The sequence below is a fragment of the Lutjanus erythropterus genome, chromosome 10 (genome assembly GCF_056507025.1).
Source record: "Lutjanus erythropterus isolate fLutEry1 chromosome 10, fLutEry1.hap2, whole genome shotgun sequence".
Taxonomy (NCBI): domain Eukaryota; kingdom Metazoa; phylum Chordata; class Actinopteri; order Lutjaniformes; family Lutjanidae; genus Lutjanus; species Lutjanus erythropterus.
Genome location: NC_139326.1, coordinates 29,969,249 through 29,982,011, shown reverse-complemented (window position 1 = coordinate 29,982,011; position 12,763 = coordinate 29,969,249). Strand labels below are relative to the sequence as shown.

The following is a 12,763-nucleotide window of genomic DNA, read 5'->3' as shown; positions in this document are numbered from 1 at the left end:
ATACCTTGTGATGTATATCTCTAAACTACCCATTAATTGAAAAATGTCTCCCTGGGGAGATAATGCATGATAAGAGGCTTTGAATATTTAAATTTATTTATCATTATACAATACAATAAAATGAAAATTGTATTGCCTTTGTGCTACATACACATAGAACGTATATACAGATAATTACATCCAGAATACAATTAAATATATAGCAAATAAAACAATAGTTATTTATATACATATACACACATAGACCCAGGAAATAATTCTCTAGTGCATTTTTTAAATGTAAACAACAGCAACAAGACTTATAAAAAGACTGATAAAGTAATCGCCATTATCACATAAAAGGTTAAATATCTGGGAAATTTTGCAACATTCCTATATGTTTAGTCACCAGTAATTCTGTTCAGTTTTGGCCTTGAGGTGATATTACAGGAGATTAGTCTCACATGTGAAAAATGTATTTGAGTTCTCACTTTGAACTAAAAATTCTGACTTTATTCTCAGAATATAACCCTTTTCTCAGAATTAAAGATTTTGTTTCCCTCAGAATTCTCCTTTTTTCCTCATAATTCCAACTTTATTCTCAGAATTCTGACTTTTTTTTTTCTCTAAATTCCGATTAATCTAAATTTAAACTCAGAGCTGAAAGAAAATTTTCACGTGTCCCTAATCCTTTTCCATATGATTCTGGCTCTAGCAGGCAAGTGAAAAATGATTCAGTACATACATACAACAATGAGATTACAACATATGGACGGGCTGGACGACTATAGGAAGTCTGATCTCTGGGTCTGAAGCACATTTGACATCCAGATGAATCTGTGTAAAACACTGATGATGTTTTCTTCTTAACATCACCAGAATCACTGTAAAGTTTTATATACAATCACAATTATTTACAACATTTGTGCATAACCTGACCCCTGTAGAAAACACCATGAACAATGGAAGACGGATGTCTCCAGATAAATGTTATTTATAACTGGAAATGGGATGTCCAGATCCCAACAAACCAAATGTGGCACAGAAAGTGTATTTGTGTGGGACAATGTGGCACACATTGCCAATGCTGAGAGGTAGCCTAAAATCTGTAATTAAAAAAATACATTTTATTCTGCCCCTCAGCTTGTGACATCTCTATACTTAACAATCCAATTTGAGCTAGTAGCACACAGTAAATGAATAGTTTCCCAGACTATATTGTAGCTGCATTTCCTTTTCTTTGCGGTCACTTCCATCATATTCTGCATAAATCTAACTAGTCTGTAACTTGCAATTTCGCAATTTTTCCTGTTTGGCATAGTGCACGTAACAAAAACAGTTACAGATTAACCTGCATTTGACTCAACATGTGCACAGTGTGACATCAAATACAGCCCTGTGATAACAGCCTTCTCTTAAAAGCCAGATTTCTAGAGGTGTCTGTCATGCAGCGGTTTTGCAAAATAGAGCCAATCCAAATATGGGACAGTGCTTCAAAAAAGTGGGATGTGGGACAATGGATAAAAATGCTGTGCAGTCCCATGTGAAGTGGGACACCTGGTCACCCTAAATCAGAAACTTTTTGTATCAAGTGATCAGGGCCTTATTCCATTTCTTATTCCATAGTTTTGTCACTAGAGGTCCCTTCTGGTTTACTGTATGTTTCCCTCTCTTGACTGTGTTGAGTTCACTAGTTTCCTATTGTAATGATGTTTATGTGTGCTTGTTTTTTCATCAGTTGCTTTAGTCACTCCAGCACTTGCTTAGTCATTTTATAGTGAGGAAAATGCTCCTTTTGCCCTTTTGTATATTTTATATCACAACAAAGAAATGCTAAGCCTTTCCCTTGGAAATATTTATTATAATTTCAGTATTTGATTTTTATGTCCTCAGTAACTGAACAATGAAACCTCCTCAACCTCATCAGTACAAACGAGAACACAGAAAAGCCCCATAAACTTTCCATCAGACAGTAATCAGGCATATGAACAAGAGAATATCTAGTTTATGCAGGATTACCTTGCACAAACTATCTTTTGACCATATTATAGTGTTTATCTCTGTGCTCCAGTTTGATGATGGAGCAGTTCAGGATGGAGGGAGGTTGTTCCTTGGGGATGGTGATCACCTTGGTCACGGTCTCTGCGCTCGAGGATGCAACAGCGTCACTCTTCTCTACAGGGTACAGGGAGGTCCTTCTGCGCCGACTCTTCTTCGTCCCTGGGCGAAGTAACTCTTCTTCTCATACAGAATGAATTTGAGCTTCACAACATGGGTTGAGTGGTTTCTAATTTCAGTTGACAGCGTCACCTGTAAGACAGAAAAAAGAAAAAAGTTTACAGTAGTTACTTCAAGTTTAATATTGACTTGCATTAAATTTTATATTAGTCTTTTCCTTACCAGTAAAAACAACAAAAAAAAAAGAGTCATCGATGACTTGTGTATTTCAAGTAGTCTGTGGGTTATGAAGGAAAATGTTTCAATTGCCTCTGGTCTCCCCTAATTGAATTACTTTACTTTAATATTGTGATACTTGGATTAGGACAGTGACTACATTTGTTTTGGGTTTTTTCATAGGTAACTGGTGTTATACATGGCGTTCAGTAATTTAGTTACACACCATTTTCAAAACGGTTAAGTGGCAGTGACAGGTTAAGGGAGGAGTAAAGTGTCACCAAACAAAGACAATGAAACAAAACCCCTCAGGTGCAGAATTCTCTCAGCCACACTAGATTACTACCTTGCTTGTATCCCATCCGCTCGGTGTGAACGTCCACTGAAATGTTTCCAGAGCCAAAAACTTTGACAGATTTATCCTGGCAGCCGTACTGAGGTTCCTACAAGAACAGACCCACACTTTAGATTACCAGAGTTTGATAATAGTCTGTTCTGTTCAGTTAACTTGCATTCTTAATAGATTTATTTCTTACCATAAGTCCAGGAATATCCATGTCTGATTTGGACACAAATATGAAAAGGGTTGTGGCTTTTTTTGTGTCCCTCACTGATTGTTTCAGCTTTGCCTTCAACTTATGAACAACTTTGCCTGCACAAGATTTGAAAGATGCTGGCATTGTTCTGTGGATTAAAAGAACAGAAAATTATAACACATATACATATTGTCCATAATGTTCACTCCAGCAGACTTGAGCATATCCTTTTGCCACGAAAATTAGTGACAGGATTCTAGTTTCCTTAGAGACCTCCACGATGATTCTTCCATTGACAGTATCTCCACCTGTGAAGGTGTTTTCGCTGTTGATGGCATCATATTCAATTGAGACATTTTTGATGGTCATTTTCAACTGAGAAATACACCGTGGAAAATCTAAATATAAACTCAAATTACACTGAATGGCTACTTCAATCCACACAAATGCAGAAATGTAGCAGATTTCAAAAATAAAACAAGTGCAGTTTAAATTGCAACTGAAGGGTCAAAGAAATTTATCACACTGCACACATGGTTACCAGCTCAGTGGGTTGAGTAATACCTGTATCTCTAATCTTGATTTATGACTGTCATGTGCTACACTTGCCCTGTGATAAACTGGCGACTCCAGAGTGCATCCTGTGGTTTGCCCTATTTCAGCTGGGATAGACTCAAGCCCCCTGTGACCCTTCAAGGATAAGCAATTGCGGACAATGAATGAATGAATGAATGTGCTACACTTACTCACTGTGTCACATGAAATATTTTCCTATCATGTCAAACAAATTTCCATTCACTGTATATTATATGTGTTTGACATGATGGGATTTTAGTCCAAAGGAAGTTAAGAGGTGAATGAATCCAGTCAAGGACTTCCAATCACTTTCATTGTATTTGTGTGGCAGCAGAAGTTCTACTGGCAGATATATCCTGAGTATATCTACAAGTTGGGACGTTGTGTAAAATGTAAATAAAAACAGAATGCAACGATTTGCAAATCATTTTCAAATTGTGTTAAATTTAATGTAGCACAAAGGCAAGACATTTAATGTTCAAACTGCTAAACTTTTCAAAACATGTTTCAAAAAAGTTGAATGCTTAAAATAACACCTGTTTGCAACATTCAACAGGTAAATTGTTAACAGGAGATAGTCTCATGAAAAGGGTGAGAAAAAGGCATCCTCAAAAGGTTCAGTTGTTCAAAAGCAATGTTTCTCAGCACACAGTTGGAAGGAATTTAGAGACTTTACCTTCTACAGTCCATAATACCATTTAAGAAAATTAGAGAATCCAGAGAAATGTCTACACATGAGCAGCAAGGCTGAAAACCACCACTGAATGCCCGTGACTTTTGACCCCTCAGGTGGCACTGCATTAAAAACTCACATAGTTGTATAAAGGATAAAGAAAACTGTTGTCAGTAAACACAGTTTGTTACTACATCTACAAATGCAAGTTAAGACTCTACCATGCAAATCAAAAGCCATATATCAACATCCAGAAACAACGCCAACTTCTCTGGGCCCAAGCTCATCTGTGACAGGAAAAGTTGAAAAGTGAACAAAGTGGAAAAGTGTGCTGTGGCTTGACAAGCACACATTTGTGAAATCATGACGTTGTGACCTCCAGGCTAAAGAGTTAAAGGAGCATCTGTATTGTTACCACAGATAACATAAAAACCCAGCATCTGTGATGGTATGGTGGTGTGTTGGTGCCCATGACATCATGGCTAACTGTCACATGTGTCACCTGCTGTCCAGACCTGTCTGAAAATATGTGGCGCATTATGAAGCACAAAATACAACAATAGAGACCCCGGACTGTTGAACACCTGAAGTTGTATATCAAGCAAGAATGGGGAAGACTTTCACTTTCAAAACTTCAACAATTATTGTCCTCAGTTCCCAAACACTTACTGAGTGGGTGAGGTAGTCATGTGAACCAAACTGGTTTATACTCAGGTGCTGTTTGTTCAGCTCACTCAGCTGTTAGCAAAAAGCAGTGATATAGGTTAGAGTGCAGATGCCCTTCCCTCCCTCAGCTTTTGGGGTTTATACACACACACATATATACACAGATGCAACATTAACCACTTAGTCCTACTGATGTGATGCATCAGCGGTGCTGCCACATTGGACTGGGAAAGACTGGCCTGTGAACAAATATAGTCATGTCTGGAAGTTTTTGTGTATAAATATTCCTAAAACATTAACCTACTCTTCAGTCATGTTTAATGTGGAATAAACACCAAAGTAGTGGAAGAGGAGAAAGCTGCCTGAAGTAAGTAGCCAATGGCAGACTTATATCCACAGTCTACCAGGGCTGCAAACTAAAGATTATTCCCATGATCACTTAATCTGTTGTTAGTTAGTTACTTGGCCCAAATGCTGAAAAATGTTGATCACTGTTTTATCCTCAACTGAAAGATCCTCAGTTTAATGTCTCAGGGGACTAAAGAAAACAGAAAACATTCACTTTTTTTTTTCTTGACTAAAATGACTAAAAACGATAATATATACATATATATATATAATGAGTATAAAAATATTTGGTGAATATTTTTTAAATCATTTAAGCGACTAATCATTGCAGCTGTACAGTCTACATGAGGTGAGTCTGACTACACAATACATATCACTCCCCTCTATATAGGACAAAAGATATACAGACCATAATAAAGGGCCACTGTGGCAGTTTCTACCAAACAGATTCACTCTGACCAGAGTTCTGTAACAACAATCTCACTTTAAGAAAAATAAATCCCTCTAGTACCAGCATATAAAAGCACAAATAAAAAGAAAAACGTCAGTCACAGCATTTTGATTGATAGTATCTTCACAGTCCCATTACTGATATTTATTACCAAAATCATTCAAAGGGGGGTACATTCCATATGATCCATAGGGAGGTGGGGGATCCAAAGGGTTGGCTGCGGCTGCGGCTGCGGCTGCTGCTGCTGGTGGTGGCGGCTGTGGTGGTACCGGTCCCCACGCTGGTGGGTTTGTGTTCCCAAATGGTTGAAATCCAAAGCCAGCAGCAGCCGGTGGTGGTGCCAAAGTAGCAGGAACCTCAGAGGCCGGCAGGATGACGATGGGAAGTTTGATCTCTGGGTCTGAAGCATATTTGACATCGAGGTAGACCTGCGAAAACATTGTTAATGTTACATTGTTGGATTCAAGTTGCTCACCTTTACAATCACAACTGTTAGAGGGATAGTTTGGATAGTTTGAATTGGAGTTTGGTGTAAATAATGGTGGTTTTCTGTCAGAAAAGGCTGTCTTACAGCAAGGTAAAGCTGTGAAAATATTCTAAATATACCATACACTTTACCTTGTATAGATCATTTTTAGGTGGGCCTTTTTTGGAGGCTATAAAATGTTTTCCTGCCGACTCTGTCCACATCAGTACACAGCTTAGATTCCTACACAGGCACCCCTGCTGCCGTCCACCATCTACAGCAGGTAATACACTGACTTTGGATAAGTACCTCAGATGACCACACTTCAAATAATCCAAACTATTTCTTTAATACCTTGTGTGCATAACTCCCTTTGCAAACACCAAGAACAATGAGAGCAGGATGGGTTCTGAAGCCTTCTGGTTCAGCAAACTGCAGCCACAAGATATTACACAGAAGTGATGTGTGCGAAAGGCACAACAATTTTATAAATACTGTGCTGCTTGTTCAGGAAGCAGAGAGAGAACAACGTCAAAAGTTTTGCTGCTACATGATTCAGAGATTAAATGTTTAAAACACAGTCAGCATTAGTTATTAAGAGGTTACTTTTCTTTGCTGCTTACATTTTCTGATGCCATTTGAGTATAATTTTCATTAAGGTGATGACTTCAGATTACATATCACCTCAACAGCGTTGAAGTTTGTGGAGTTTTGTTTTTTCTTTTTTCAAATTGAGTGTAAGAAGGGTGTGTTGAAGGAGCTGTGTGCTACACAGACTGTAAAGCACTTTGATTGACTGATTGATTGATTAGGTTGTAAAGAGTTTAAAAATCATTATTCAAACAAACATAAACAAGTTACAACACAGTTTTCATATATCAATGTGGGCTCACTTTTTTTTTAGCAAGATCCAGTTACTACAAATTAATCTTACTAATGATTACTAACATTTATAATTAGCAAAAGGAGCCTTACTGTAAAGTGTAAGCATCACAACATTAATATCCACTGTGCATAACAGCTTGATGGCATATGTCATGTCATCATCTGTGATAATAATGAGGTAGCCTGCTGATAGCATGCTGAAAATGTCAAGGTAAACAAAACTGCCAAAGCTGTCATGTATGAATCTGCTGATTTGATAAATTAATTTGATGCCAAATGAAACGTTTTGATTAATAAGATATGCTGATAATGCAAACAAAAGACAAACTAAGCAAAGCAATTAATGAGATCTGAGGTTGAACAGTACAGATAAATGTTGGCTCACTATCTGGCAAGCAACAGGGCACTGTTGCCTTTTTTATGTTATGTGTTGAAACAATTTATTAATGATTTATAAAGTGTTTTCAACCTTATGAATAACCTAATTACAAACCACTAAAAATGGTTCCCTACAACTGTCGATTAATGATTTGTGCACGTGTCCTGGTAATATAGATGTTTACCCGGAGTCTGTATTCAACTTTGATGTTACTGCAGTTGAAGATGGAGGGCTCCGCGTCGTGGGGGATGGTGATGACTCTCATGACCTTTTCATTAGTAGAAGGAGGGATGGGCTCTCCCACTTCTTTTAAGAGGTCTTTAGTACTGAGTCTCCTCTTCCCTTGTGCAAAGAAGCTGTGCTTTCTGTACACACAGTACTTGGGTTTGATCTCACGAGACGAGTTGTTCTCAATGCAGGCGAGAACCTTCATTCCTTCTCCTGCAAAACAGACCAGAAGCGTCAAAACAACCCATCACTAAGAGTCTAATCAGTGTCAGTATCATGTTGAGGGCTCTCACCTTGGAAGAAACCAGTTTTTTCAAGATTGACATCCATGGCTACTGTTCCTGAGGTGAAGAGTTTCATTTTCTTATCCTTGGATTCGTGCTGTGGTGTCTGAAATAAGACCAGATTAAGTAATGCAACACAATTAAAGGGAATTTTTGCCACTTTTCGTGTGGATGTCCTTAATCCAAATTAATTTCCATTTCAATATTACACTATGGCCTAAAAATGTTGTTTCACCAGCAACACAAAGCATTGCACATGTTTAAAGATATGTCTATACAGAGTGCATTTGCTGAATGCAAATACTCAGTCAAATACATCCACTCTTAGAGGCAGCTGGAGTTTAAGCTCCTGCTTGCAGATACTACAGAAGGCAGATACCTTCCCTGCTGGAATGACAGGAATGAAGATCTCAGCACATACCATTAGTTCTGGGTTTCTGGTCATATCTGGTTTTGACACAAAGTTGATCTTAGTTGAGTCTTTCGTGTCCATCCTCATTGATCTGCTCAGCTTGGCTTCCAGAGAGTACACAATTTTACCAACAGAGCCCTTGAAGGAGGAGGGCAAATCCCTAAAGCACAGGAGCAGAAGGCCAGAGGAACATGAGAAATTAAATGGCAATCGACCATTCGCTCAGCCCCGCCCCAAACCTGTCCAATCATAGGTTAGCAACTGTAACTGGTGCTGTCAAGCTTTCCATTTCTCTACATGTTGAAGGAGTGCAGAAGGCTCTGAGAAGAACAACACTTGGCTTTTCATGAGTCTGAACGGCGACGTCTTTTTTGTCGTCTCTCAAAAATATGAAACTCAAGAGCACATGTGGTGAATGAATTAAACTCTGTCATCTGCTCAAACATAAGATGCAAATGTTAGCATGTCCGGCTAACTAATGCTAGCTCACTAGTACAGTAACTCGCAGCCAAACAGCCAAATGCATCTGCATTTGTTATATGGGGACTTGAGGAGGAGGATTTGGGCTGATGCAGAATCAAGGTGGGTTGACGACAATGCATCTCTTTCTGGCTCACTGTCTAAGGTCTAAGCCGGGTTAGCTTAGCTCTTATGCTGGTTCTCTTCCACAAGTGCGGTCCAGCTGGTCTGGCAGGGTGACCTGTCCCAAGGTCCACTGCACTGATCAAGTCCCTGTGCTTCATTTTCCCAGTAATGAGTGCATGTATGTCATCTATCATGAAGATATACCTGCCGCATTTCACCACCTGACCAATGTTTGCTGAGATGTAAGCTCGCTTTAGCCTCATTTAGCATTAGCAGCTGCTAAAGTTACATAGCAGCTGCATCATGTATGCAGCTGCTATGTAACTTTACATAAACACTTTCATAGGGTACTTGTTTTAAAATGTGTGAGATGGAAAAATCAAAACGTCAGCTGTCTACACTGTTTGGGAAATTCTACTGTTTTCCTGAGAAACTCCAGCAGTGTTTTGTGCTGTGTCATGTTAAGTTTTGTTTTAATATGTTTGCATTACTTACATTGCTTATTGTGTCATTAGTATTTGTTTTGATGTATTTTTATACATATTTTCACAATGAACTGTTTAAATATAGACCTTGTAAGTGAAAGATGTCAACCTATGTGTAGATATTTTTGTTGTAAAAGGGGATCTAAGAGATAAACATTTTTTTTCTTAAAAAAAAGAATGATTACTTACTGGAGAGGGATCTGAAAGGTGAACGGGTAAACATGGCATCCTGGGGCAACAACATTGCTGTCTGAAAAGCAACAATTAATTTTAAAAAGCTATAGAGATTTTCATGGCAGACATTTTGACTGCATAGCAAAGAAAGCACCAGTGAAAGATTTTTAAAGATCAGCTCAGTTCCAACATTAAATGCAGCTGTTTTTTTTTATTTTTATTTTCATCTATACCTGAGCTTTTCCTGTTATGACAAGTCAAAAGGTCGGCTGTAAAAAACGTTTCAAGTTTGAACAAGTACTAAATGCACCGTCCACACTGCAGGCTGAGACAGAATTGTGACGTACTCACATGTATCCCCATTCTGGCCTGTCAGTAGTGTTTGGTTGTCATCTGCTGAATAAGAAACAAATCAGCACACTGAATTAACAGCTACTAACATTTATTACTTGAGACATCAAACAAAATGTCTGAAAATAGTCAATTTTCCCATGTTGTCATGACAATTACCATAACCCCCAAACTTCAGCTCAGTATAACATTAGACAAATAAATTAATCAAATACTGAAAACTGAGGTTTTTGTGGCGCTTTTGCATGATTAAAGACTTAAACAAATAATCAAATATCAAAACACTTCCTGTTGACGCACTAATCATTTATTAACACTGTTTCATTTTAATTTTGATGCCTCCATTTGACCTACATAACCAAACGAGCCCATGAGTGAGAAGCCTGCTTCATTTTTACTGCCTGTCACTGAGCCCCTTTCTCTTAAACCAGGCGGAGTGATTTGTGGCTCACAGACCGGAAGAGCCTGAGTTTATTCTCTCAAGCAAAGTTAGAGCTGAAAGTATGCAAAGAGTAGGAAAAAAAGGAGAAGTACTGATACAACTTATTTACTCGAGTAAAAGTGCAAGCTCTGAAATGTACTCCAAGTATAAAACTAAAAAGTAGCCGTCTTTTACGTTTTTAGTCTTGTTCCGTCATTATTGGATCGGCTTTAGTATTATTGCATCATTAATTATAGTAGAATAATTGTAGTATATGATTCAGAGATGGGACATTCTGCACAATGAGTACAATGACTCTTTTAGGTTGATGCTAATACTTTTGGACTTTTAGGATATCAGAGATGCCAGCTCGCTGAACATTTCTGTAAGTTGCACCTACATTACGTTGATTTCAAAGTTTTGAAACTCTGCAGCACTCCTTATTAAATAATACCCTAACTTACCTTTGTGGTCTTTGTCCTGGATAAAGTAGTGTTTGATGCTGAAGTACTTGTCCTTGGAGTGGTACACGACAGTGACTTGGCCGTGTCTCTCGGTCCACAGGACCTCGGATTTCCCCTTGAATTTAATGGACAGGGACTCTATCTGACAGTCTTTGGCCACTTCCAGAGCGACCTGGCCGGACACGGTGTCACCATTTGTGAAGGTGTTTCTGTCGTTGACCGGGTTGTAAGTGACTGTGAAGCTCTTCACGGTGCTCGACATGATGCCTGCTTTTTACACGGAAAACTCCAAAGATAAAGATGCAACAAAATCCGTCTTCATCCCCCTTTTCTTCCCCCGGGTGTTTTCTTGTTTTTCTCGTAACTCAAGACCACGGTCTGACTTCCGCGGGTGGGTGTGTCCCACTCCAAAGGAGAACCCGCGATGTTTCCTCCGCCCCTGTATTTGTTGAATGAAAATTTGTTTTGGCGGTAAGAAAGTACTTCTTTATGAGCGATATGACTGTCACACTGTCCTGATCTTTTAAATAAACATAAAATGACAGACATAATGCAAAGGAATTCAAACAATCCATCTGAAGTTTTGTTAAAATGAAAAAAAGGTTTTCATATGGGACAATATTGGACAACATATATACCAATACAAATATACAGCTGTAAGAAGCTAATATTTGCCTGATAATTTCTGTCATGTCCATGCCTTGTTTTTTTGGGGTAAATCCTGCACAGTTTGTCTTTAAACATCTACAGCAGTCAAATTCAACATTAATTAATGCAGCAGCAACATCAGTCAAAAACATCATATATAATCATATATTATAGTAAACAGAGGGATCATTTTACTGCACAATGAGTACTCACATTTTGTGCTTTGACATGGACATTATTACTGTTTTTATTATTTATTGTTGCCATCAAACATCACTTTTTTCTGTATCATTCTGTATTTTGCAACTTTCTGATTACATTTTTATTTAGTTGGTGCCTTCAAATAAGCCCTCTGGGTGTTGTGCCTCTCCCTGCACTTATATTGTATTTGTCATCTTTGCCATTTTTTGAATATTTTTTTTAAATGGTGCAAAATAAAACTGAACTAAACTAAATTATTATCAGTGAATTTTGTCACTCGAGCCCGGTGGAGCAGCACAGCGGAGGATTGTACACATGCTGGTGTCACATTCTGCCTCTCTGTCCCTCCCTTCCTGCAGCCACATTCTCACTTCCTCACACTCATTCCTTGTCATTCTCTTCCTGTCCACCAGATGCCCTCCTGTCCCTGTTGCCTCATTCCCCCATCCGGCCACTCCCTCCTGCCCAGCAGTAACCAGCCTTTTCCATCACCTCCAGTCACCCGATCTGCTCCACCCACATAGTCACCTGTTTCCACTTCACTCTTAACCAGCTGCTTTTCTACTCACGTCTTCTCCAGATTGTCAAGTAGTCCTTGTGTCTGTGCTCTCTAGCCTCTGTAATCTGTTATCTACGTTCTGACATGATCCTGTCTGCGTCTGCGTCCTGTCCCTGTCACTTCTTTTCACTAGCTGTGACAGATCAACATTTGATGTCTGAATGGAAGGATTACTGAAGCATGTCTCTGTTTCTGGCTGCATAACTCAAATAGTCTTATTACTGTGCCTTGTCATACAGTGTTCGACAGTCACTTCTTAGAAGGCCCAGATTTTAACAAAAAAGTAAAGTGCCAAGAGGCCAGATGTTCATGTTTCCTGTGTCTGACCTATAAAGTTTTAAATGTGTAAAACAATGCATCTTTTTTGTCCACTTTATGCATTTTCACACTTGGAAAAGGAACAAAAAGTTTTGTAGATTGTAATTGTAGATTAAGAAATAGCTTGTTGTTTTTATAAACACAAAGTTGAGTTCAAACCTTTCAATAAAGTGTCTATGTCCTTAACAACTGACAACAGTCAGTGGCTGGGCTAATTGACCTCTCTTTCACATAAAGAAATTATTTATTTCTACTTTTTTCATATGTTTAAATGATAAAA

The 12,763-nt window shown here is 38.5% G+C and overlaps 1 protein-coding gene and 1 pseudogene across 1 annotated transcript; both read right to left on the bottom strand.

The window, feature by feature from the left end:
• Positions 1-383: 383 nt before the first annotated feature.
• Positions 384-3,278, bottom strand: LOC146320672 (arrestin domain-containing protein 3-like; annotated as a pseudogene).
• A 2,409-nt stretch (positions 3,279-5,687) lies between these two features.
• LOC146320671 (arrestin domain-containing protein 3-like) lies at positions 5,688-11,040 on the bottom strand. The gene is made up of 7 exons (XM_084729002.1): positions 10,758-11,040; positions 9,873-9,917; positions 9,537-9,597; positions 8,287-8,437; positions 7,875-7,971; positions 7,538-7,794; positions 5,688-6,051 (listed from the first exon to the last, which is right to left on the bottom strand). Exons 1-7 carry the CDS (start codon positions 11,017-11,019, stop codon positions 5,758-5,760), a joined length of 1,167 nt encoding a protein of 388 aa, XP_084585128.1. The 5' UTR covers positions 11,020-11,040; the 3' UTR covers positions 5,688-5,757.
• Between the last annotated feature and the right edge of the window lie 1,723 nt (positions 11,041-12,763).